Source organism: Tyto alba, unplaced genomic scaffold, assembly GCF_018691265.1.
Source record: "Tyto alba isolate M040663 unplaced genomic scaffold, T.alba_DEE_v4.0 Super-Scaffold_29, whole genome shotgun sequence".
Classification (NCBI taxonomy): Eukaryota; Metazoa; Chordata; class Aves; order Strigiformes; family Tytonidae; genus Tyto; species Tyto alba.
The window spans coordinates 14580279-14607162 of record NW_024881303.1 but is presented as its reverse complement, the minus strand read 5'-3'; the positions used below and the strand labels follow the sequence as shown (position 1 = coordinate 14607162).

At 41.9% G+C, this 26884-nt stretch overlaps 1 protein-coding gene across 11 annotated transcripts in view; it reads left to right on the top strand.

Annotated features, from left to right (window-relative positions):
- Positions 1-26884, top strand: part of EML1 (EMAP like 1) — a 132365-nt gene that overhangs the window by 21266 nt on the left and 84215 nt on the right. For 4 of the 11 annotated variants that reach the window (XM_032981699.2, XM_032981697.2, XM_032981698.2 and 1 more), the window contains exon 1: positions 1111-1294. The exons of 1 other annotated variant lie outside the window; for it this stretch is intronic. In XM_032981699.2, coding sequence (XP_032837590.1) covers positions 1168-1294 — 127 coding nt within the window. In that variant the 5' untranslated portion in view covers positions 1111-1167. Of the gene's footprint in view, positions 1-1109; positions 1295-23576; positions 24096-26884 lie in introns of those variants that run through there. 6 more of the 11 variants (XM_032981693.2, XM_032981692.2, XM_032981691.2 and 3 more) reach the window with 4 other exon arrangements.

Sequence of the window (26884 nt, the reverse complement as noted above, 5' to 3'; positions counted from 1 at the left end):
TGCTTATATTCATCAGTGTTTCTCACACAAACAGCCCCAGTGATACACACAAACAGCTAATAGGTAGATGGTAGAGATGTTTTCACTGTGACTGTTAGAGACTGGAGACAAGAAACAAAAGCTCCTTTCTCAGAGCTGCCCATCCATCTCAAATGCTCTGACTTAACCTCGAGTGGGACTGACTGCTTAGGAAAACCAACACTGCCATCTTTTTACCATGTTTACAGGATCACAGCCTCAGGATACACAAAGCATTACTCACTCCAGCTGATTCCATTAATGCTGAAGACACAGGTTTGCACTTATTCTGTACAAGCTGTAGAAAGGCTTGTGTTTGAGAGGATTATGGCTACAGTTTCAATGCTCAAAATTTCCTAGTAGAAATATTTCACAATGAAGCAATAGCATCATTAAGAACTTGCAATGCATCAGCATCTGTTATATTCCTTCAGTTAGAGCCTCCCTAAATTTTGTTTTTATAAGGTTATGAAGAAAATCAAAACTAATTGTTGCTGTTCTTGATTTTTACAAAACTAGCTACTTAGGAAATAGAGAAAAAACCCCTCAGTCTCAGTTATACGATGTAATCAAACTATCAGTGCAAAATGACAATGCAATGCCATGTCAATCAAAGTGGTAAGCTGAGCAGATTTCTGGTCACTCGATGTGTCTACCTGATCATACTCATATGCAAACACAAACTCAGTCTGGTATAAAATATATGAACTATGTTATGTTGCATCAAAATATTTTCCCAGTTCTATGTGTTTCCAAATGTATTTAATTTATTAATTTCTGAGTATATAGTATGTGTTGCTCACAGTTGAGCCAGGTATATCAGCTCTTCTGTTTAAATCAGAGATGCTGTTGGATATTTCAATGGATAGAAAAAGTACTTTTCCAGGTGGTGCCAGGTTTGAAAAACAAGTGGTTTGACAAGTCCACACAAGGAATCCAACAGAAACCCTCCAGACTACAAATTCTTTTATTGCAGGACAAGTACTCTCCCTTTCCAGTGACCTTGCCATCCTAAGCAGGTTCTTATGACATCACCTTAATGCTGGGGCTTAAAACCAGCTTAATTAATTTAGTGTCTATGCACTGCTGTCTGCTGCCATTGTAACCTTCACATAAATAAAAAGAAGATAAGGCACCCAGCTGCCTCTCATGCAGAGCCCTTTGAGTCCCGGACATAACCTGCCAGCTGCTCCAAGGGCATTGCTGAGGAACATGAAGTCCATCCCCGAGGAACCAGCCCAGGCAGACCACAGTGGAGCACCAGAGTTCTGTGCAGGTCACTCATTTCTTCCATTACTTAATTCCACATTGCCATTGACATGAGGATTACCTTGTATTTTGTAATAGCTGGGATTTTATCTCCATTTACAAAGTAATTAATTTTCCTTAAGTGTGATGGTGGCTCAGTGTTAAGTAGTAAATAGACATGGTTACTGCAATGATGTTTTCTGTGGTCTGGATATGATACTGGAAGATAGCATTTCTTTCCTGTATTGTCTGGTTTTAAATAAGATACTACAGCAAGAAAAATCATTCTGTCTCAGTGCTGAGCTCTGAAGACCTCATAGACTTTCTTCTTTTCAAGTATTACCTGTTTATGGTGAGTGTTTTAGTGTGAGTTTAGAACAGAAAATAGCTTTGTTTCCCTTCAACACAGCCCGGAAAGTTAACATGTGACAGTAAAGAAAGGACTATAAATCTAAAGCAAACTATAATGACACTAATAGTTTAAGTTATTTTAATAAGAAAGGATTTGTTGTTTACTATCTTGAGATTATACATAACTGTACTTTCAGCCAGTAAGGAAAAAAACAAGATAAACAATCAAAATACCTGATTTTAAATGTACTTCATTTTCCTAAGTAGTGGACTTGTAGATCTTTTTATGTTACTCATTAGCTGAAAAGAGTAATACCCATCCTGAGATCTAGCAAAAAAAATACAGGATTGGAGGTCATGCACAGATTAATCTATGTAGATTAAATAGCAGTATTGTCTTTCTCCTTGCATTGTACTGCTTGGCAACATACCCCAAAACCATAACCAGATTTAAAAGAGATGAATGTGTTGCATTTCTACCCAACCCCAGAAATTCCAGTTCTCCTGTATCAGGGTACAGGGACTGCTGTTTGAACGTGGTGGTAACTTTGTGGTCTGCAGGTGTAAACCTGGGAGGTGCCATCAGCAGTTAGCTGTACGCTCCAACGCCCTCAGCAGTCCTTCCCTCCCCAGCACTCAATCCCACAAAGCTGCCTGAGTCCAGCAATTGGCATCACAGCAGCAAACAGCATCATCTGAATTATGCATGTAATCAAACCCGGGCTCTGAACAACAAGGACGGGTTCAAAACCCCTGCTGACAGCCCCATCGCTGTGTTGCCTTTCGGAGGCGCAGGCGACCTGGTTCAGGAACGGCACGGCGACAACCCCAGGCCGCTCGGGCCATCAGCTCACAGGCACCAATGTGGTGGATGGCAAATGGCGTTTTATTGAGGAATATACAGGCCTTATATAGCTTGGGTTTGCACCGTCACTTCCGTCTGCTTACACCACTGCTACATTACTATTGGCTATCGGGCTATCAAAAAAAGGGGCCTTATCTTTCCGTACAGCGCGATATCTTCTGGCTGCCAGGCCTTAACTACCTACATCGCTGCATTATATAGCACTTGACTCATTAACTGTGAGCAGCTGAGACAGCCCAGGTAGAAAGAGGATTTCGGATCTGACTGCTTTGTCCATAGAGAGCTTTACAAAAATGTTACACTTGGTCTTGTGGAATAGGCTCATGCACACTGAAGAGGGAGGAGATCTGTTAAGGAGACGAGGCACTTCATCCTGGCACAAGCCAAGCATAGGGCTTCATCAGACATCCAGGAACTGTTGAAAGACAGAAGTACAGTCAAATCTCTGAAGCTATGTGAAACTATCCAGCTGGGAGGTCAAATGTCAGGGTTTGTGGAAGAGCAGATATTTTTCCTTTCTAAGAAAAATCTTTGAGAAAATTCTAGGTCATGTATTGCCTGTAGTCTAGAATAGATTGAATGAGGAATCCATCCTCATGGGTTCTTCTTTGTTCAAAATAAATAGATAAGATAGCTAGATGTGGATAAATGATACTACTACTAAGACTGTTGTTCACATTGCCCAGCATGTGAGGGAAGGGAACCTTCAGCATGCCAGGCACCTGGGGGAGGTGGGGATGGTGGCTTCTGGTGGGTATCACGAAGCTGTGCAGGGGACAGTCATGCAGGGCTGCCTCCTGCACATGTTCTAGTATTGACACTGAGCCACATGTGCATCCGGGCACTTCTCTGGCTTCTCCTACACACTGATCTTCTCTCCATGGCCATGTCATCTTCAAGATGTTTTTCCATCTCCTTTAATCAGATTAACCAGCTGCTCCTGCTCTCAGGACACTGACTTTGTGGGATGTACATCAGGCCTTGCTCTGTCTTGCCTTCATATCTACCCCCTCGACAACTGTGTGCTCAAAGCAAGGCGATTGTGTCCAGCTTGACTTACTGGGGAACCTGCATTCTGCTTTCTGTGAGAACAGCCCTTTTAGTCCCCTTGGACATGCTGCACTGTATCTGCATTCCCTCCAAAATGGGGCTCGAGGTGGTACCTTCCCTAGGGAGGTGGCAGGAGCAGACCTGTACCATCTGCTTGGGACTGGTATCATCTTCCAAAACATCGTAAGGGGTGCTTTCCAGTAGAAATTATTTTTTTACATCCCTCGGGGTGACACTGAGCACTGTAGGATGGTAGCAAGTGGTTGAATTTGTACCTCTGAAGAGGGCAGGCTGTCACCACAGTTGAAGCTCTGGCTTCCTAGCAAGGAGATGGTGAGGAGCTAATTTGCTGCTAATTTGCTGTAAATAAGAAATAAAATGGGTATGTGAAAATGACCATGAAGATTTTACTCTGATTTCAAGATGACATATCTCCGGTGATGTAAATCAACCTTTTAATTTGTGTCTACAAATCATATATAGCACTAAATGTGTATTCGAGCCAATGTATACATTTCCATTGTTGTGTTTGCAGTTTGGAAAAAAAGAAAAAAACAGTAAACCTCTGAACAGCATCAAATATATCCAGACTAGAACATAAAAGGCTTTTCTATAAATACATGCATTTCAGGATGCTTGTTACTCTATTCTTAAATCAGAAACAGAGCTAATTGCTAACAAAATCAGCAGTTGCTGTACCAATCAGATGATCAGCAACCAGCTAGCAGTGTTTATAGGACAAAGTCTGGGTTTCACTGTGCCCCACAGCACCTAGAAGCGGTTGCCATCACTACTTTTCCTACTATTATTCTCCAAGATCATTCAGCTTTACTGCAATTGGAATTGTGAAGCAGTAATTACTATGAATATGCATATATCTCCCTTCATAAATTATTTCTGACACACGTGTTTTAAGTAGGGCAACAAAGATATATGAACTGGACAGTCTAATATTGTTTGTGGGGAGCTATTTTTCATGAAGCAACTCAGATATGAATGTCAGATATTTTTACCATGGCATTCACTACAGCACTGAAGTATTGGTTTTGTACCCCTGCACATTAAATGCAATTTTCAGTACAAGTTTATTTGCATGGTGCTAATATCTGTGATGCTGTATTGGTTGCTATATTGTTTCTACAACAAACATTAGGTTCAGAATATGAGATAAGACACCTGTACCCAGATCCTTCTTTGACCATAACAGAGCTGAAAGCATGAACTGGTTTACATTTACGGGACTTGTTTTGCATAGCTTTTGCACAGTTTTACATTTATTGTCTACTTTTACATAGCCTTGCAATTACAGCACTGTACTGCAGGTATATTTGCGCATTAAAAAGGCTGGATGAAGGGTGACATGGTCACTACCCATTTGCCCTAATCACTAATGATAAAGCTGGTCTATTTTTTAAAAGCAAAACTAGTATTAATCTAGCTAGCCTAATGGAATACATCTGTCTATATTCAGAATTTTATTTTTTTCTACAAATTATAATGTTCAATATAATAGCTACTTATGAAAAAAAAAGTGTATTTTTATCATTTCTTCCTCTAATAATCACCAAATACAGTTGTCAGAAACAAATGGTGAGACAGAAATATTTTTATTTTACAGTCTGAAATGGCTTCTGGAAACATAGGCTTGTGTTGGAGCATTTCTCAGAATATTTCTGTAGATCCATCTGTCAACGGAAGATATTAAAATGGACATTCTTTTATCTTTTACATATTATGGGCCTAATTTGACAGTTTTTTCTTAAGTCAATTTCCTGTTGTTTTCATTGTCCTTCTGAAACATAGATGATACCATGTAGGAACACTCCCTGGTACATTTATTTGTGACTTTGGACTGATGAACTCTTCCACATCACAATTTCTGGGCTTACGAGCATTGGTATTTAGAAGTACTGACTCCTAAGTGTGTTTTTGCTGACATACTGTTGTCACCAACTCAGAAATATTTCCAACCCACTCCATCTTCTTTACTCAAATCACCCTGCCAAAATTCGGGGTTTTTTCATATTCTGGTTAGGTGCTTACTCTATGTCTCTTTCTAGCGTTCTTTGTTCACAGATGGATGCAGCAGTGTGTCATTACATTCCTAAAACATGCTCAGTCAGCTGGGGTGGGAAGGAAGCTGCAAAGTCCTTCCCTGCAAAGCCTGGCTTCTCTACCACAGTACACGGGAGCAACATGACGTCCTCCCTCCTGAATGGAGCCATACGATCAACCTGAGCACATCACCTCATTTGAACTCCTACATTACATAAAATGAGGGAAGAGGTTTTAAATTTATCCAAGGACATCTCCATGAAAGGAGTTTTAAGTAATTCACCAATTATGAAATCTCAGCCATGGAACTCTTAACCAGGCAGAACTATTGATGGGAAGATCCCTATTTCAGCTAGAATATATTTTTTTTTCCTAATAACAGTGAAAAACCTGCTACATATTATTACATTTTGAATGAGGGCTTCTATGCAGTAGGGTTTTAATGATCTCACTGTTGCCAAGTTTTGCTTTCAAAATCCCAGTGGAACATTTTTACCAGACCTATTAGGTAATGCACACAACTTTTGAGCACAAATTCACTATCTCTTAACAGATGTTATTTTTCCATAAATTCCATCAACCATGGTCTGGAAGCCATAGGTTTTTGTTGTTCTGTTCATCTCTGCTTTGTATGCATTTGCTATAGCTCATCATTACCCTTTAACAAAAATCTTTCTGTCTAATGTAGCTTCTCTTTAAAATAAAATTTCTGAGGCAAACCAAAGACAGATCATTCTCTGCTGTGGGCCAGTTTTGACTAATTTGTAAGCATCGGGAACATCTTCAGTATTTAAGATGGAAAATTTTATATTGTTTTAACCAAAGAATAGGAAATATTTTTTTCCAAATCTCAGAACATATCAGTTATACAGATTTTGCAATATTTCCTTCTTATAGACTTAATTCTAATGGGATTGTTCACATTTTGTCAGGCCAGAAGTAGAAGAAGTGCTACTTTCCATAGGGCATTAACCCCTTCATATTTTTCAAAGATTTTAAGATCCCAGGCCTGTAATAAATATATTTGGCTCCAAATCCATTTCCTGGAAGTCTTGTCCTAAGAAAAGATGTAAACGTAATCAGTGACTGAAATCTGGGCTGACTCCAATCCTCAAATAAATAATTGCTGTAGAGCATCTCAGCTGGGATGGGAGCCTGAGGGCACGTCAGGGCTGCTGTCACTATTTTAAGGCTCCTGATGCAAATCTTCTGCTAGGGAATGGCCAATTCATCTGTTTTAGTGGATTCTTTGGTCATTCTTGTTCTATTGCCTTTATTTCAGTATTGCTTAAGAAACAGTCCTGTACTAACCAGAAGATTAATGACATCACCTAATTGGTTTTGCTATCCTTAGAGATGATGGGCCAAATTAATCCCTGTTAGAGCTCCATTAATCTTTATGGATTTACACCCAAGATTAGTTTGTCCCCATGATACTAATCAGTTGCTGTGTGGTCTGTGGAAAACAACTTAAATTTGCATGTTGGTTTTCTGTCCCTGCTGGAAAACGGGGGCAATAACTCTGAGTTCAGTGAGGCCAAATGGTCCAAACATTCCTAGGGCTGGTTAGAATGGGATACACTTTTTAATAAAATGCATATTTTATTCCTGAATGTTAGTTTCAGTTTGCACATGTTTTCTTGCTCTTTAGTTAAGCTGAATAGAAATGTTTCCTTATGAGGGTATGGATGTGCTTGGTATTTATATTGAATAAAGTCTTGGTACTATAGGGTTTGACTGGAATTTAGGTGCTGATTATGCCAGGCCCAGGGTGTCACACTTCAGATTTTACAGAAGCCACATGTGCACACCTAGAGATAGAATCTGGCCTTTCTCATTTCTGCTTCATGTAGACCAGTTTCTACAGCTGTTCCCCAGTGAGCACATCACTGAAGATAACAGGAATTTTGCTTAAATAAGTATTACAGAATTAATCCCTCTATCTCCACTCATGTTTATTTTGGCAGTCATTTAGATCAGAGATCTCCAGGGCTCCCTAGCTCGGATTCTCTCCATTCTGCTCACAGATATGCATCTAAACGCACCTCTCATAGATTAAAATAGCAATTGCATTTATCAAGAGGCTTCTATATTTGCAGAAAAATGTTCTGATAATGACACCAATTAGATAAAACTGGGACTTCAGGCACATACTAGAAAAGAATCTGATGATAAGGACTGCAGCAATTTATTTTAACTGGAACCCATGCTAGGGCTGAATAACAAGTAATCCATCAGTTAGATGATGAAAAGTACACTTGAGTTTTACAGCTCATTCTCTTTTAATAACCTCAGGCAGTATTACTCAACCAGAAAATATATATATATGTTGAAATCTGTTCTTCTCTATTTATGCGTATTTAATGTGTTCAATTGCCTATATTAGCAAATACATATAAAATAAGGAAGTTAAAGGATCAGTTGTTATAGTTTTTCCTAGTAGGAAACTATAAAATAAGATTTAATGATCTTTGCAAAAAAGGAAAGTGCATCATATTCAGTAAAGAAATAATTACAGGGTTTTGACATTTATTTGATACAGCACCTTTGAGCAATTTACAAATTGCTATGTAAGTGCAAGTATTTTTCAGCTGTGCATTTTCTTTTACAGCCAGTATTAGTCATTTCTTTTTAATTCTAGATATATAGAACTATTTTACCTTCTTACTGGAAGTCCAATAGACATGCTAAATATACACTGAAATCATCGTCAATTATTTATTTGAGTTGGCAAGGAAAAAGTTTAATGAAGCTAGCAGTGCTACACAGTTTCATGTTGCTGAGCAACAATACTGGTGGCCAGAATTTTTAAGGTAAAAGAATACAGTATAATCATGTTGATGCCTCAGGGCTCCCTTGTTCCTCCCACAGTAAAACTCAGGGGAACAGGATCAAAGGGCGCAGTGGACTGCTTCAGCTCACTGAATTTCTCATGAAGAAGCAGTGGCTTGCAGGTCATCAGGGGAAGCTTGGGAACAGCCCCCCAAACTCCACAGGTCCCAGAAACCTACAAGGAAGGAAGCTCTCACCTCCTTCAGGGCAGAAACAATTGAAGGATTTGAGTGAATTGAAGGGGAAGCTTAAGAAAGATGTAAGAAAAAATTGAATGCTATAGAGAGAGTAGTTAATGTGGCACTCCTCAGGGTTCAAGGATAAAGAGACATTAAACAAAGTAAAAGGCAGAACATAAATCTGATTAAAAGAAAGGCTTTTGCACAATGCATAACTGATCTGTTGTGTATATCAGTGTGATACTGAGGACAAAAACATAAAGGACTTGGAGAATGACTAGCACTAATACAGGTCATGTAATCATCATTAACTGCATGAGGTAGAATTTTATTTTAAAGAAGGAAAAAACATATATGTATATATGCATTTATATATATATATCCATCTTCATACTTCTTGGGACTAAATAACTAAAGAGCAAAACTGGAGAGAAAATTCTCCTGAGGACAAGCTATTTTATAAATGCCTGTTGTGTGGCAAGCTGGACCCCATCTGGTACTGGGCCAGCCAGAGCACAGGTCTGGCTTGTCCTGACAGTTCTTGTTCATGTGATGTTCTGTAGGGATGTCTCCCTGCAGGGTGACTCTTGCCTTGGGCTACTTCCTTCATATTTGGCCCAAATCCCAGTTTGGTTGGACCAAGGTCTGTGAGACGGGAGACTTCAGACAGGGGCTCCCACAGCCTCTGTGGTTTCACAAGTGAGAGAAGTCTTCCAACTTGGAAAGGCCACGGAAGTCACACACTGACTTGATGGAGTCTGTCCAAACATGTCCCTTTACTGATAAATGTAGTTCCGGCCACACAGTGGTCCCGTGGAGGAAGGTGCAGGGCTGGAAGGAGCAGAGTGAGAGCTGCCATTTCCTTTTCTGCCAGCTCCTGTTTGCCCCTGATAATAGAGGGGCTGAAAATATGCAGCACTACAGCTCGTTATTTATTAACCGCGTTCCTCAGTAAACACACTGGTGCAAAGCAGTATCAGATTATCATCCTTGATTTGTGAATATTTTTGAAAAGTGTGCTCTGTGCCTACTGGGAGTTATGTTTTTGAAAGTTCCTTTTTCTGTACTCTCTGAGTCATATTCCCATCATTCCTATACCTCACAATATTTTCCCATTGCCATAGTGACTGCCTGAAAGGAAGGCACAGTGGAATAACTTCAGGTTTTTACTGAACACAAATTGCCTACCAGACTGGACCTGTGCTTGAGTTTGCCTTACATCAACCAGGAGTTATGAACTAAATAGTGCTTTTTATTTTTAAGAGAATCATAGTTCCTTTCCAGCACAAAGGTGATATTATCACCTGTCTGATCTAAAAGTCCTCCCACTAAATAATCATCCCTGTTGGTCTGATCCTAAATCTTCCAAGTAAGTCTGACTCTGTAAGTAGGCAGCAATTCCACACCTGAATTCTTACACAGCAGCTAAATGAATTGAGTTGCAATAGTCAAATATGTGTTGCTCATATGCATTTGTGTGGGCCCCTCCCTCTTCTGCTGCATTCCTTAAACTTAGAGAGAGTTTGGACCAAATCTTTGTTTCTGAACACCTCCCTCTGTTGGACACAGATCCAAATGTCACAGCTTTCTCAGATGTCACACTCTTACACCTAAGTAGAATGGCAAACTTGGTTTTCATAAGTGTGAAGATATCATTTTAAACTTTGTGGTTTAGGTTCTGGAATATATAAAAGATTAATATATTTTATTAATTTAAATGTGTATCTTAGGTAATGTAAAAGTCAGATTTCTCTTGTAGAAACTACTTTTGTTAGCACTGTGAAGGGCAAGTCCAGAAAATAGATTGTCTAGCCTTCAAGGTTAATGATAATTTTCAGTGACAGTCCTGGAGACTGTGCTGCTAGGAAATAAATCATATTAGATCATCACTCTTTTATGAGGGAAAGAGAGGCCAGTTTGTACAGAATACCTTTAAATAGAATCATAGAATCATTTAAGTTGGGAAAGACCTTTAAGATCATTGTGTACAGGAGTATACGTAGGTGCCTGGGAATGCAGAGAAAAGAGAGGCATAAATGCCTTCTGTCTCATACAAGGGAATAATATGAAGGGACGCAAACATTCAATGGTGTCCCTAGTAGTACTTCATGATATGAAGACAAATACAGGCTAAGCTCACTTTAAAATATTTTCAGACGTGCTGATTACAGATGCTCAGGAGCATCAAACCCAGAGAGAGCTCTCCTTTCCGTGTACATGTTTGCCTGCTAAACAGCAATTAGACACTTTTAACTGAAAGCAAATATTGCATTCAGTGTGAATAGCCTTTTTATTTCATCAGCTTGTCTATATGAGCATTATAGGAGTGGATCCAAAAAACGAAACAGAGTAGAAAAATGAAATACCAGACATCCCACATACTGTTTTGGAAGTGGACAGTGAGGACACCTCAGTCCTAATGCCTTCTGAGGCTTTTGGCATTTCACTGTTGCAACTGTGATAGTGATTTTTTGCCGAGTTTTGACTCTGCTTTGTACCTTCTTGTAAGAGGGAAAGGGGCATTAGCTCCTTTTATAAAGAGCACCAGTGGACTGTGATTGCTTCATGTTGACCTGACCTGACACACACCAGTGACCATGAGAAGAAAGGCTGATTCTCCATTACTAGACCCCAGAATAGTAGCACTGTACACATGAGTGCTCAGAAAAGTGACTTGATTTTTTGCTACATCAACTTTATTTTCTGGTATGACATTAATTAAACTGTTTTCTTCATCAGCTGCTCTTGGGGATGGTAGGAATATATTGTCAATGATTAAGTAGGGGCAAGAACAGAAAAAGATGGAGCCATGTCCTAATTTATATTATTCCAGCTTGATAGCCACTGAGAGAGATTTTGTAGAGTAAAACAGGATATTTGAGGCACTCCAGCCAATTACTTGTGAACCTTATGTGAGAAGAACAACAGAAAAATGCCTGTGGAAATGAGCCTGCAGATATTCTTCCCCAGAAAGCTTAATGGGCTGCACAGTAACCCAGCGAGGTAGATCTCAGGAAACCTAGGCTGGAGAAGACCTTGAGAGTCCATCTAGTCAATCTGACCCAAGGCAGGACCAGCTATATCACATCAAACAGGACATATATTTATCTAAAATGATCTTAGAGGTGTTCCATGGGTACTCCGTAAGTTCCCCAGGAAACTTATCCCAGTGCTTTACTGACCTTACAGTTAGAAAGACTTTTTTATTCTAATGGCGAACCTTCATGAGAATCATTCTTGATGCAGTTTAAACTGGATTTAATGCTCCAACCAAGGTGTTTTCAATACTGAATAAGGTGGAAGGATTTCTCCATATATTTTCAGGATTATTTATCCATTGCAATATGATGCTTGTCTTTTCCACTTTGCATAACAAGCTGACTCAGTGTTTTGTTTGTGGTCTACCCTTGGTCGAGTTATTTCCTAACCAGTTATTACCCACCTTCCAGCAGGTAATTCCTGTCTAAATGTCGTCTCTTGTACTGGTCCTCAGTACACTTTATCTTGCTTTTACAGGTAGTTCCTTCAAGCTGTCAAGATCTTTTTTTAGATTTTAATCTGCCTATTGACTAGTATACTCACAGAGCTCCCAAGCTGTGACCTGCAGATTTACTAAGCGTGTCTCCTGCTCCCTTTTTCAGTCACTAATGAAAATGTGAACTATAATGGGATTAAGGACAAAATCGTGCAGATTTGTATTTCATACATTCTTCCATTTTGTGTCACTTTTTAGGTAGAATTACCTGAGCAACCTTACACCTGTTAGAACAGGTGTAGCAGGGTCAGCAAGCCTGTGTGTCCTTATTTGCTTGTGAGAGTGCCATGAGTGAGCAAAAAGCCTTACTAGAGTTATATGACACCAACTGCTTTTCCCCTCTCCACAGCACAATACAGTCACAGAAAGAACTAGACTGGTTTGACAGACTTTGTTCTTACAACTAAAGCTGAATGCTACCCACTATCCCTTTTTCTTCTAGGCACTTACAAATAGTTTGTTCAAAAAATCCTAGATTTGGGGGCAGTCATTTAATTTAACCAGACTAATCAATAATCTCCTACCTCCCTTTTTCTCCATTTTAAAGACGGGCATCATGCTTTCATGTTTCTGATTATCTGACACAGTATACATTTAGTCGATCGGAGACAGTGACAACCCACCCTGGGATCAGTCTGCCCTTTAAGCATCATAGGATGAAGTTAATAAGTCTAGCTTATTTGAAAAAAAATTTATCTGAATAGAGTGCAGCCATGAGATGAATCAAGCTGCAAAACTAATTTATCCTAGTAACAATCAACTATTTGCTAGGTTAATTTTCAGCTGGATCAGTTCCTCCATTCAGATCCCTGCATGTCCTTACAAATCACTGTGGCAGCAGGATGCAGGAGGGCAGAGAGGAGATGGGAAAAGAGTGGAGCAGGGAGAGTGTAACTACATTTTTCAGCAACAACACTGACTTAACATTTCTGTTGAAATACAGCTTTAATGAAGACAGATACAAAAAAGTCATTAATCACTTGCACCTTCCCCATGTCATCTGTCAAGTGTTGTCTTGCACCCCTGAGTAGTGGACCAGCACTCTCCTGGCCCACTTCATATGCATTTGTGGAATGACATCTTGTTACCGCACTGTCCCTGCTTGTACCTTATTTTGTGCTTTTGTCTTTCCAATTTTACCTCAACGTACTTTTGCCGTTCATCTATAGTTCTTCTGAGTTCAATCCCTTTCCATACACTTTCTTTTGGTCAGGTCAGAAAGGGGCTTGTGCTGAGGCCAGGGACTTCATTACTACATTTCCTCTCCTTCCTCTACACTCAGATAACTTGAATTTCTGAGATCCAAGGGAAAACAGGCAGGGATGGAAAACCCCTGGGTTTCAGTCTTCGTGTGCCGTATTTCCTAATTTCACATGGAAGGAAATGGTGAATGAATGACAGAGCAAATACTCACTCTTCATCAGATGAATGGAAAAAGTACAAAATGCTCAATTATATCAAGACTCTCCCCTAATTGTATTGTTTGAATACCATGTAACTCCAAGCAGGACATAGCCCATGGACAACATGAGCAAGAGAGAAAGGACGTTTTTCCTGCAGTCCTCCAGCAGTTCTGATCTGCTTGGTAGAGCTGAATGTAAACAGACATTTTGCTCTGCTTCTGGTCTCTAATTGCATCATTTTCCACAAGTTCACATGTACAACAGCTGAAAATCATGAGTCACATGTATTCTTTTCCAGCATAAAGTATTATTTACTTCTTATTCTTGGATAGTCGCCAAATAACATTTAAAAGAGTGAAGTTGGCAAAATGTCCTTTTACATAGCCTTGTACAGGTTTTCTTTAAAACATCTTACTGATACGAAATGAACATCACCTTCTTTGAAATGCATTTTTTTCTTAATTGGTCATATGACCCTAAGTTGCATCAATATTGCTAAGCTTTTTTTTTCCGTGCTGAAATGATTGCTGAATAAGAAAATAGCTGCTGATGTCTTGAAATAAAAGATGTCATGAAGGAATGGGGAGATATTATAGATGTGTAAATTTGAAAAATCTGGATCCAGAGTTTTGACTTTGAAAAACCACTATTCAGTTGAATGAAGACTAACTCTAGCTAAGTTATTCGTAATTATTTCTGCATATAGCATCATAAAGCTTAATAACACTTTTTCTAACAAGTAAAAAGTAATGAAGTCAAGACTTCAGCTGAAGTTGGTAGTGCTCTGCAAGGTTACATCAGATGAAGACTTGGCCCTTGGACTATTCTACCCATCCCTTAGTCTAGGAGGACTCATTCACCTTCATGTGGGAATATTGGTCTGAAGGGGTGGTTTGAGGAAAAGATGGAAAATTCATCATTGCAAGATTTCTCAGACATCTGTAAAATATACCACAAGCTGGTTATGGCCAAAACATTCATTAAACAGCTACTGATATGTAAAATTGCTGCTTAAGAGGAAGAATGTGAAGGAAAAGGCAGCAAGCCCCTGCATGACAGGGCTGCAGGCTGATGTTTAGAGCAAGATCCTATCTTGGACTGCATGGTGGTCACGCAGTGTCCCCTGGCAACCTCCAGCCCTTCATCAGCCAGTGTACAACACAGGGAGTTTATATTCTTAATTCTTTCGTTCATGGCTGCATCTGCTTGTATAATTTATGGCACACAATACATATTTATCTTTTGAGAGTCATTCTAGTCTTTATTCCAGCATTTATTCTGTTGGAAAGTAGTGGGACAAGTAGGGGTTATCTGGCATTGAAAAGTTGAAAAGAACTTATCTTCTTGCCCTTTTTTTTCTTGAATTATGACTGTGCTAATGACAAAATCCTTTTAGTTTTCCTCCTTGCCCTTATCTGTAGCTCTGGTTTTCTCTTTCTTCTTTGAAAGCTTGAGAGAGAAACATCAGGTGGTGAAATACTTAAGAATTAAAGGGCTGCACCAGGAAGCGTTTTTAAAATTAGGTGACTTGGTATCTGAAACAAATGCACGATTGTTCTTCATGCTTGGATGGCTGGCAGCCAGGTGGCAGGGCCTGGGCTATTCCTCAAGGCTTCATTCAGAGACTGTTATTATTGCCCCTATTATTTTTTCCTCTGTCCAGGACTTTCTTGAATGCCACCACCAAAGAGAAGAATGCCATGCATGGCTTCCCCTGATGAGGATTAGTAATCCCACACCTTGAACTGGCTGGAAAAGGTTTTAAGAACACCCAGCATTCTTTCCTCAAAATCCAAATATTTTATTATTGTATGGACCTGATCCTGCAATTTAAACCCTGATGTCTATTCATGTTCCTGGGCAATTCAGTGAAGGCTTCTTTGGTTCAACCACATTTTATTTCTTAAGTTTTATATGTCAAAAGGAGATGAAAATTGGAATTTATCTAAATTTCTGGATATACTTGCTATGAATCTGTAGAAAGGAATTACTTTGAAAACCACGTGTAACACCAAATGGCTTTGATGACACTGTGGGTCTTGGGTGATTGCACAGGCTAGAACAAAAAAGTTTCTTCCAAGCCAAATTCTGTTCCAAAGTAAATAATAAAGTTTGATTCAAATTAAAACTATAGTTACCCACAAAAATAAAGGCTAGAGTCCATTCTGGAAATTAGTGTAAAGTAATGTTGAAAACTGTAGGAAAGGATTGTTCCCTATTGCTTTTTTCTTGAACCAGCCAAGTTTAGGTTAGCTGATGATTTAACTGTTTTCTTCCATCCCCAGATTCTGTCTTGGGATCTTGTATTGGGAAAGCAGAAATTGGCTGAGGCAGCAAAAATGGTGGAGGGATGAAGGTATCAATGTAGGTGGTCTTGAGGTCTGGCAGATACCAGAGGAATCTGTGAGTGTAGTGGGCTGAATTTCCTGCCTATCCTTTCTAGGTCATCCTGCCTTCCACCCTCCCACTCCACTACCCACTTAGGAAAAGCTCATGAAGGTTCAATGAGTTTGAACCAGTGGAGTTTCTATTGTCCCTTGCAGAAATGACCCACACCGTACAAATGGAATATTGTCTTCTTTCTTCCCCTACCTCTTTTGATAAAATTAATATTGTATTTGATGAAAGATACAGGAGATGGATAAGTAAAACATGAAGCTAGGTTAGTTGAGGCAGTAAACAGGCATATGTGATGACAGGAGTTAAGATTACAGGTGAACTCTCCCCAACTACTTTGTATGACTTGTTTAGTAGCGCATATTATCTTTCCCAACAAAACTCTAACTAAAAGCAAGCATAACATATGAAATCACTGAAAAAAAATGCAGTATTTTTTCCAACTGCCTCTCAGAAGACACTTACCATAGTTCATTTTTTCATATCTGGGCAAATTTCCAGTAACATACATTACCAATTTTAGCTCTTATTACAAATGTAGAAAATGACATAAATGAGATTGGCTAGCCCCTTCTAACATTAATGTATTGAATGGATGTAGTGCTTCATCTTACACATACATTTTTATGTGTATTTTATTATTTACATTGCTGACAGTATATTTTCCTAGTATGCATTGGTTCCCATCAGATGCCCTTAATTGTGTTGGATCCAATTGCCACTGACATGGCAAGGTGGGAAATTATGAATATCAGTTTTTATAAGGCACAAGTTTAAACCATCATCTTACTGACTGGGAAACATAAGAAATAGTGCTGAGAAACCTTCCTCTGTTCACAGGCGCTGTGGGTATTTGTTTCCAGAGGAGAGACACTTCTCTCTCACAGTGTAGCTGACATATCATTTGGACATATATCTTGTTCTCTGCTTCCGGGTTTTATACATTCTTCTAAGTTGTTACAGTCAAATTAAAATGATCATTCTAAAAATTGAACAGAATGACTATTTTAGTACCACGTTGTTAAAAAATGCCATTATTTTAGCGTGCACTTTAAATGATCAATTTGCTATCCTGTTACTTAAGTACCACTTAAAAAATAAATACATTATAGTTTGCTCTAGTCTTATTCTTCTGTAATTTATTTCAGAAGGCATAGATTTGTATTGTTGTGACTTTGTATAAACCAGATGTGGAATTGCAACAAAATTTGACTTAAATATGTGCATTAAGAAGACCTCTGGAATATTTATTGTCACAACAACATTTCTATAATCATAACATAAAAATTCATACAAAATCAGCTATCTCACCATGTGCAGGAGGAGTGTCAATGTGGTGTTAGCCACATAAAGCATTTATTTTTCATACTTGCTGAAAGTATTTCTCAATACCTATATGCCCGGGGTTCCCTGAGGTTTCAGTGGGTACAGAAAAGGTCCTGCTACCAGGAGGGAATTCCCTGTAGGGAGTGACACAGACCTGTAGGGACGAGCCTCCTGTGCCCTGGCTAGTGAAATGGTGAAACTGTGCCAAAGCTATTGTACCTGAAACTGGAGAAGCCACTCTCACAGGAGTAGGATTCGTGCCCCTGAACACACATATATCAAAGACCTCTGCCAGTGTAAGCTTTCAGCCTCTACTGAGGGCCAATGCCACTAACCATAGGGTTGCAGAGCTGAGCTGGAACTGGAAAGTTTTAAGGAGTAATTCTGCAGAGTGGATGGATCATTTCTTCCTATGATGCCGTCCATCATTGCACCTCTTCACATCAATCTCTCAGAGTATTAATATATCAGAAATGTTGTTCCCATCAGCACAGATTGCACAGAATGTGGAAAAGGAGTTGCATTCCTGTGTATCTGTAGTGTACTTTGCTTCTCATCAGCTTAATATCATAATGCTATATCTGTGGATGTAACAAGTCTGCAGTTGGCCATTACATACATTGATGTGCATTGTTTGCAGTTTCTTAGAGGACTCTACAAAAATAAGGGTACTTCTACTGTGGGCACTATTCTTGAGAGCACTTTATAATAAACTGTACAAGTAGTACCTCCAGGGTTTGCAGGCAGGGTAGTCTAATGGTTAGTGTGCTCAACTGGTAGTCATTCTGATTTGATTCTGCCACTGACGTCCTGATGTGTCTTTGGCTGTGTCATGCTTTCCCTCTCATTTTCCAAATAAGTAAAATATAGACAACAATTAGTTCAAAAAGGTGGTGCAAGTCTGAAAGCACCACTGTTTGCTGAGCAACCTCCCATCTTTGAATGGGAAGAGTCATAGATGTGCAAAGCATTATTCCTTTCATCTTCAAAGCCTTCTCTTTGTATTTACAAATTAATCTGCAAAGCAATATTTTTTTTTTTTTTCTTGGCAGTATGATTAAGAATATTCTTTTTAATTATAGGGAAAATTCCACAACCATAATGTATGTCATTCAAAACAACATGATGTATACAGACATATTGCAACGTATTTTCATTTGGGTTGTAAAACATGCATACCTTTGATAGTTTCAGCCCACATTTGTTATATTGTATTTTTAATGCACTCAGACTGTGCTGGCATAATGGTGATCTTCCCCTTATGCTTCATCTTTCCCACACGAATGAAGTGTGCTTTGTAGTGACATTCATGAAGACCCCTGCTGTAGTTGAAATGCTGGAGTCCTGCTATTTAGAATGAATGATTATTCCAGTGGTGGAAGTGTTTTCACAAAGGAGACTGCACAGCAAGGTACTTCTTCCCTTCCTACACCACAGTAGGAGAGGAAATCCTTATATGAGCTTATGATAGGACCCTGACAGTGAACCCCACTCTAATACCTGGAGATAGTCTAGCCGTGAGGGAAAGCCGCTTCTGAAGAACGAAGACAATTTATTCACCACATGACATTCTCTTAAAAAACTCAAACAATCTCTGCTGCTGCTCACTGAAGAGAAAGGGCAAACAAAACAAAAGAAAACAATCTGTCTAAATCTGGATTTCAGCAGACTTTAGGCAGCTAAGTCCAAAACTTAACCCCAGTGCCCCTCTCTGCTAAATGCTGATCTCATCCTGCAAGTGCCTAAAACCCAGGCGCTGGTTCTCCCTTCCCTGGGGCTCTGGTGATGTGTAGCCTGTTGTGGCCACCGCTGCTGCTGGTGCTGCTGCTGCTGGTGCTGGTGCTGGTTGTGCTGCTGGTGGTGCTGGTGCTGGTTGTGCTGCTGCTGGTGCTGGTGCTGGTTGTGCTGCTGTTGGTGCTGGTGCTGGTTGTGCTGGTGCTGGTGGTGCTGGTGCTGGTGCTGGTGGTGCTGATGCCGCTGCTGCTGGTGCTGCTGCTGGTGGTGCTGGTTGTGCTGGTGCTGGTGGTGCTGGTGCTGGTGCTGGTTGTGCTGGTGCTGGTGCTGGTGGTGCTGGTGGTGCTGGTGCTGGTGGTGCTGGTGCTGGTGCTGGTTGTGCTGGTGCTGGTGCTGGTGGTGCTGGTGGTGCTGGTGCTGGTGGTGCTGGTGCTGGTGCTGGTGGTGCTGGTGGTGCTGGTGCTGGTGCTGGTGGTGCTGGGCATCGCAGCTGCCTAGTGCCAGCCCCAGGCTCCCGATGAAGCACTTCATCCTCCAACATGGAGGCGGAGCACAGCACCAGTGAAAAGAGGCCTGTGCTCCGATGCCAGCCTTCAGATCACCTGCCTCCCAGCACTGGAGATGAGCAGCTGGAAGAGGTGCCCTTTGCTTCTGTTTTGGATGAGCGGTAGATGATTCTGGGAGAAGAACACACATGGTACCTTGTGTTTTGGATTGTAGTCTGGGGCCAGGCACCAAGTGCTGCAGTGCTTCAGTTTTTTAATGGATAAAATCTCTGACTCACAGAGGAAAGGCAAAACTTGAACAAACATGCAATCTAAAACCTTCCAGGCTCAAGCAGAGACTGACTGCGGCATTAAGTAAGACTGTAAATGGTGAAATGGACTCTTATGTCTTAAATGGAAACACAGTGAGCTACAAAAGTGAGCTCAGCTCTCTTTGATCATGCTGCAGTAAACGTGATCTATCACATGATTGCTAAAGAGCTCGAGGGGCTCTTCAAAAGTTAGTCACGGTAAAATAGATGCTATAATTATACCCACTGATAAAATTTAGCATGACCAGCACATTGCTGATGGTGGTAGATGCCTTTCCCGATGAAGATTGCTCTAGTTACAAAATATGTTCAGTGTGCGCAGTGGCCATCCAAGCTTTCACGACCTGTTCAGCAGACACGTATTGCACCGACCTGAAAGGAGAACCTGCCAGCCTCTGCAGAGGACCGAGCCTTCCCCCCCTGTAAACTCTGCAAAGATGGGTCCCCTACACCCAGTGCCACTACCAGCTCTTCACAGCAGGCTTTGCCAAACCCCAGTGCCCTTCCCCTCCCAAGTGCCACCATCTCAGTCCCTGAACAAGCCCGCTGGAGGCACCAGGGAGCTGGATATGAGGGGCAGGGTGTCCAGGCTATCACTGGATGGCGAGAACAGCCTGAGGCTGCCAAGTGACAGAGCCACAGAGATGACCCAGAGCCAAGGATGACCCTTCCCTACCAGCCTGGGAAACGTGCTTGTACTGGACTGGTCTCCCAACATTCTTGGGCTTTTCTGGCAACATTATTTTTAGCAACATTCTCACAACATTGTTTCTCACAACATAATAGCAACATTGTTTCTCGCCACATTCTCGCAACATTGTTTATTGCAACATAGTCGCAACAATACAATATATATTGTAGCGATATCTTCCTACATGTAGAGAGGACAGGGAAAAGATTGATATAATCAGTGTCTCCTATTTTAGTGGATTTTAAGAGGATACTGTAACTCAGGTTTCTTTGTTTCATACTGACATGGTGACTAGGACAGATGCTCCTGACACAAAAGTATTGTTAGCTACAAAATCATAATACAATACAATTCTATAGTGTTGAGAGCTATGAACTGAAATACTTCTGATATGAACCTGCTGCAGTCTATTTTTGTATTTATTAGCAATGCAATAGAAACAGAAATAAAATAATAATAATAAAAAAAAAAGCAACAGGAATACATAAAACATCAAAATGATTTTACTATAGCCCGTTAACAGGGAGTGAAAGCAAGGCTTCTTTGTCCTAAAATTGGAGTATTAACTCCTGAAAATTCAGCTAGGGATGGGTAAAAACTCTTTTGTTCTCACTTAACAAATAGTCATTTTTATTACATTACTCAATACCAATGAAACTTAAATCACTAGTTACAAAATACAGCTTTCAAAAATGTAACATCATACAGAGCTTCTGACACCGCCCCGCCAGCAGTGAGCGTGCACAAACATAGAGCAGCAACTCCCCTCCAGATACGTTAGTCCCACCACATTGCTCAGGATGTCACGTTCCCATCTATGTGATTTCTCCTTCTTCGATGCACTAGCTTTGATCTGTACAAATTATTAAAGCTATAGTTTACTGGAAAATGGACAATAAAGTGTTTTCATTGTTTCAGTGTACCAGTAGAGTTCCCAGAGACACGTTAGTGCATCCTTCAGATCCATTGTCCCATTGTTCCTGCAGCCAGACAGAATTTCTTTTTCATTTTTCACCTTGTGGTGCACTTTAATGTAATAAGGTTGTAACAGGTCTCAAAATCATTGCAATTCAATTATGAAACTGTTTTCCTTTTCTAACTCTTGCCTTCAGAATATAATGGCATCATAACAGCATTTGGAGACTGGAGCTGAGATCATTTTCTGTCACGTCACTGAGCTGATTTGCAGAGCAGTGAGCTGATAGGCTTCACTGACACCTTCACAACTAATTTCAGTGGGTAATCTATTGTAAGGTTTTAGATGTCATATCTTCCTTTAACGATGCTGTGTTCAGATCAGGTTTAAAGTTTCTAAGTGACTTTTAATTTCTGCTCTCTGAAATGGAGCTGCATTGCCCCTTTTTGTCCTTTCTTCTGCAGATGCAAAAGTTATTGGGCATTTACTTCCCTTATCTTTGTAGCAGTCTCAATGACAACACATTTTCTAGTACAGATTACTTCTAAATAGCATAGATTTCATAGATTTATTTGCCAAAACTTGCACATCTGAAGGGAGAATAGGCTAGACTAACATTGACATATTATGGCAAGCACATTACTTGTGCTGAAACTGTCTAGCTGGTGGAAAATTAGTATATTAAAACAGTTCTCAACCTCAAAAAGAATGCCCTACTCATGGCAACAGTGTTAATTCTTAATCAAAACTTGTATTATACATAAGCTTTGTTGCTCTATTATTGTAACTTCTCTGCCAAAAATCCCATGCTTATATCTGTTTTCATGTGTACGATATTTTAGAATGATATGGCATCTTCAAAAAGTTTGATAACTTATGAATGTAAAAGTAATGAGAAATCCTAAGGGCTATGTGTTAATTTTAAAGATGGGAAAGAGCCATGGCTCATTTAAAACATTAAGAAAATCCATTGTCTAGAATTTTTGAAGTAATTTTCATTTTCTCTTCCATGCTTTTTTTTTTTTTTTTTTTTTTTAATATATATATAACTAACCTACCACAAATTTCTGTTACTTTATAGCCCACAGCTATAAAATGCAATTGTTTTTTTGTCAGATACAAGTTAAGCACCATCAAGCTGGGTAAGTACTTGTGTTGGAGATGACTTCAACTCTACCGCTATTGGCACTGCTAATTCAGGAGGGAGCACTTTTAACTCTGCTTCAATACGAACCTGATATCTCTGACTAATTTTATAGCATATTTTTGTGTTAGCACTACCATGGTTTAGTGGTTGGTGAAAAGATTCATATATAGTGAACTCCTGCAAATGGATCCACATGATGGAACTGCCCCGCAAAGGATTGAGACCTGAAGGTGTGCTTTGCTAAGTGCTTCGGCATTTTTCAAGATGAAAGGTGCTATAGGTACACAATGCACTATTCCTCTTGGTACCTTGAGGAGCTTGAAACAAAAACGCTTTTCAGACACTGGACACTTATCCCTAGCACAGAAATGGGTCTAAGGTATAAAACAACTTTATGATGTTACTAGCCACCAGCTTTGCACCACCACCCTCATCTCACCATGAATGGACATTGTAAACATAGTGAGATAAAAATATTAAAACTGGCTGAAATTTATTATCTGGGAAAAGTATATAATACTTTTCAAACTAAATAGTTAAAACTGTATAAAATGGCATAACAAATTACACTATGTATATATACTTTTTTTTTTTTTTTTGTAAGAGTGTATCAAGTACAACATTATCTTGACACCCCCATCCTGTAGCCAGCCGAATGGCCACTGGAACCAGTGGAGGCCGTGGGGCGCAATTCCACGCAGCCTGCTGCTTCGGTGGAGGCAGCGGGAGGAGCGCCGATAGCCGGGCGGCGGGGGGAGCGCCGCGGCCGCCCGGAGGGATGCTGAGGCTGTGCGCGGCGCGCTGCCCGCCCCGGCACTCCCCGCGGAACTCCTGCCCGCCGCTCCGCGGAGCTCCGCGCCGAGCCCCCCGGCTGGCTCCGGCCCGCGGCCCGGCGGGCATTGCCCCCCGCGGGGACAGGGGGGCGGCGCTGCTCCGGCGGCCGGGCGGGGCTGGCAGCGCCGCTCGCCGCGGCACACCCCGGGGCCGGGCGTTTCGGGGGCGGCGGCGCCTGCGGAAAGACGTGGCTCCCCGCTCGCCCTCCCGCCGCGGGGTCACCCCCCGCTCTCCCCGCCCGAGGGAGCGGTGCCCCCGGCCTCACGGCTGCGCCCTCCCGTCCCTCACCTCCCGTCCGCCCGCCCGCCCAGCGGCTCGCCTTCCCGCGAGATCCAGCCAGCCGTGCCCGGCCGCGGCACCGGGATCGTCCCGACCGCCCCCCCCCGCCTCCTCTCCCGCCGCCGTCACGGCGCCCCGCTCCGCCCCTCAGGTCTCCCCCCCTCGCCTCAGCCGCGGCGCGGCCGCCGCCCCAGCCCCAGCCGAGTGAATGGGTTGCCATGGCAACTGAGTGAGGCAGGCAGCAGGCCGCCGCGGCCCCAGCCGCCTCCGCTCCTTCGGCGTGTAGGCGAGGAGGAGGCAGCGGGCGGCCTCCGGGACAGCCGAGGGGAGGCCGAGGAGCGCAGCGGCAGGATGGAGGACGGCTTCTCCAGCTACAGCAGCCTCTACGACACCTCCTCGCTGCTCCAGTTCTGCAACGGTAAGGGTGGGGGCCGCCCGCCCGGCGAGCGGCGGGGTCCCGGCGGGCCGGAGGCGGAGGCCGGCGCGGGGAAGGCAGCGCCGGGAGCGGGCCTGCCCGGGGCTGCCGGCGGCGCCTCCGCCGCCCGAGGCCGCCGGGCTCCGCGGCGGAACTCGGCGAGAGGAGGAGGAGGAGGAGGGAGGAAACTTCACCCCCCCTTCGCCTCCCCCGTTATACAGCGGGACGCCCCTCGGCGCCGCGGTGCCTCTGTGAGGAACTTCTGCACCGCCTCCGCGGGAATATGCGCAGACACGCGTGCCTGCGCGTGTGTACATACATATACGCGTGAACTGTAGGTACGTGCCTGTATCCGCCGCAAACGCGGATCGGGCAGCCCAAGCGATCACCCAGGGCTGCACGTCTCTGCTGCGCCTCTGCTAACGTAAACGCACACCGGGCTATAGATGTCTGTGTGCCACCCGGAGGCGCGCAGTGCCGCGCGGCGCTGCGCGGTGCGGCCGGGGCAGGTGTCCTTCCGCGCCCCGCTCTGCTCCCTCCCCCGCCCGGCAGCTCCGCACCAGCGGAGGCCAGCTTTGGGTGTCAGGTGCCGCTGTGGAGTTCAGGTAGTTGGCCTGCAGTTACCGGGTTTTCTGTCTGTGATTTTTTTTTTTTTTATTTTTTTTTTTTTTCCTTAAGGCAGGGTTTATGGGCACGGTGGCGTCACCTGGGTGGTAGCGTGACAGGGGAGCTGCTGGGCTGCAGTGACAGGTCATAAAAAAAGGAGGTGAGGAGTTGCCAGTGTCCTCAGAGGAGGGGTTTGGAAATTGGCCTGCACAGTATGTGGAATTATACAATTTGCCAGTGTTTACTGTTATTTGGGGGGAAATAAATCTGGTATCCTAAATGTTACAAAGAGTACTTCATGGTAAACTTTAAATTCAGACTACCATATTTTTATTCTAGTTACTGCTTTCTACCAGCAAAATTACGAGCATTCATAATCTCATAATTCATTGAAAATTGTTTCGTGGATCTCTTATTCCTCCAGATTTTAGTAGCGGTCTGGCTTTCTACTGCTATCTGAACAGCTGGAGTCAGGTTCATATTAAATTGCTTCATGACAGCAACTGCATCAAACATAGCTGCCTCTTCTCTTGGAAGAAATGAAGATGATAAATTCTACATGATTTTCTTTGCAGTGTGGTGCAAGAAAGGTTAGCATAAAACTCTAATATGTGTGGACCTTGAGATCATGGGAGAAGTTTTTCAGGGCACGATGAGTTGCACTTGTGGGTTATGCATTGTGTGGTGATGCCATACTCTCAAGAGCTCTTCAGGAGAGAAAACTGTGACTATGTATGGCCGTTGTACTCTAATAGCAGATGCATTTTGCCTAAACTTAATAAATACTTCACTGTAAGTATTTTTAGAAAGAAAACATACAGCAATATATTTCAAAGTTTATAATCTAACCAATTTATTAAGCAAGCTGTCTCTTCCTACCAATATCCCTGGGCTTTGCTTTACAGCATTCATGATAGTAGCATGCATGTGGGAGCTGTAGAAGTAGCAGCACTTTCTGAATAGTTTGAACAGAGTAGCTTATTTCTGAGAGCTGTCACCCATGTTGATTCTGTAACTCCACATTATACATGATGGAAATAAGCTGTATGTATTTATGCTGTACATAGGTTTTAATATCTTAGTTAATCCTTAAATATTGTGTTCTAGAATGTGTTACTGATGAGATCACTTTCCTAACTGTCATCTCATGGTAGATAGTGAGTGCAAGAGCTGTTGTAAATTTGTATTATTCTGTGTTTATAAAAGAAAGTGGCTGAAGTTGGAAGCCCTTCCTTTTATGAGTTAGCCTTCAGTGAGACTACATTAGGTGACATGAGAAAGGACAAGAGAATCAGGCCTCTGAGTACTGCCTTGAGATGATCGGTTATTTCACACAGACATGCATGACCCATGAGGAAAAAAATATGGATGAATGATGCCAGTGAGTGTTTTGAGATTGAAAGGAAAAGAAAATTGCTTTACAGGGAAGTGAAAAACTCTTGCAAATATAATAGGTAGTATGAAAGATGATGTGAAGTTGGGAGTGGGGCAGGCATAAAGAAGAACCAAACAGAGCAAGCAAGTGGTGGAAATGTGAAGGAAAATGTGATTTAGATATAGGGTAAAGTGAAATACAGAAATGGCTGGTGAGCACTTGAAACAGTCACGTCTGTGTGCTGTAAGGTTTTCTGTTCTGGACATAGAAGAAAGGATTAAGTGTAGTTTTACGAGTAAAGACATGATGGAATTTTCTCATGGTCTCGAACTGAAGAAATGATAAAGAGACTGCCTGTATGTATTGTGTTTGGAAGGATCAGGATACAAAGCCTGAACTCCTGTAAAAATAACTGCAGATCACTTGGGCTCAGGGACGGCTGCAGCTTCTCCCGCTTCCCGGTCCCATTTCCCTGCCCAGGACGGGCGGCAGCCGCAGTAGGGATGGGGGAGGAAGGCAGCAGTGGTGGGCAGAAGGTTGTGATGGGGGTGAAGGAGCAGTATTTTGGCTGTTGGAGGACCTGGTCAGAGGAGGAAGGAGTAATATGAGGGCAAACTTACCCCAAGACCCCATTTCTCTCTAGAAATGGCTCTGGCTTCAGGAAAAGAATTTGGGTCTTCCTCCCCCTTTCTTTACTCGTATGCAGACCTAATCTGCATGGTTGTTTAGTAATGTATTTTTATGGCTTGCAATGCATAAAAATTACTGTAAATAGATAAGGAAGGGAGAGAAGAAAGAGGTGAGGAAAACA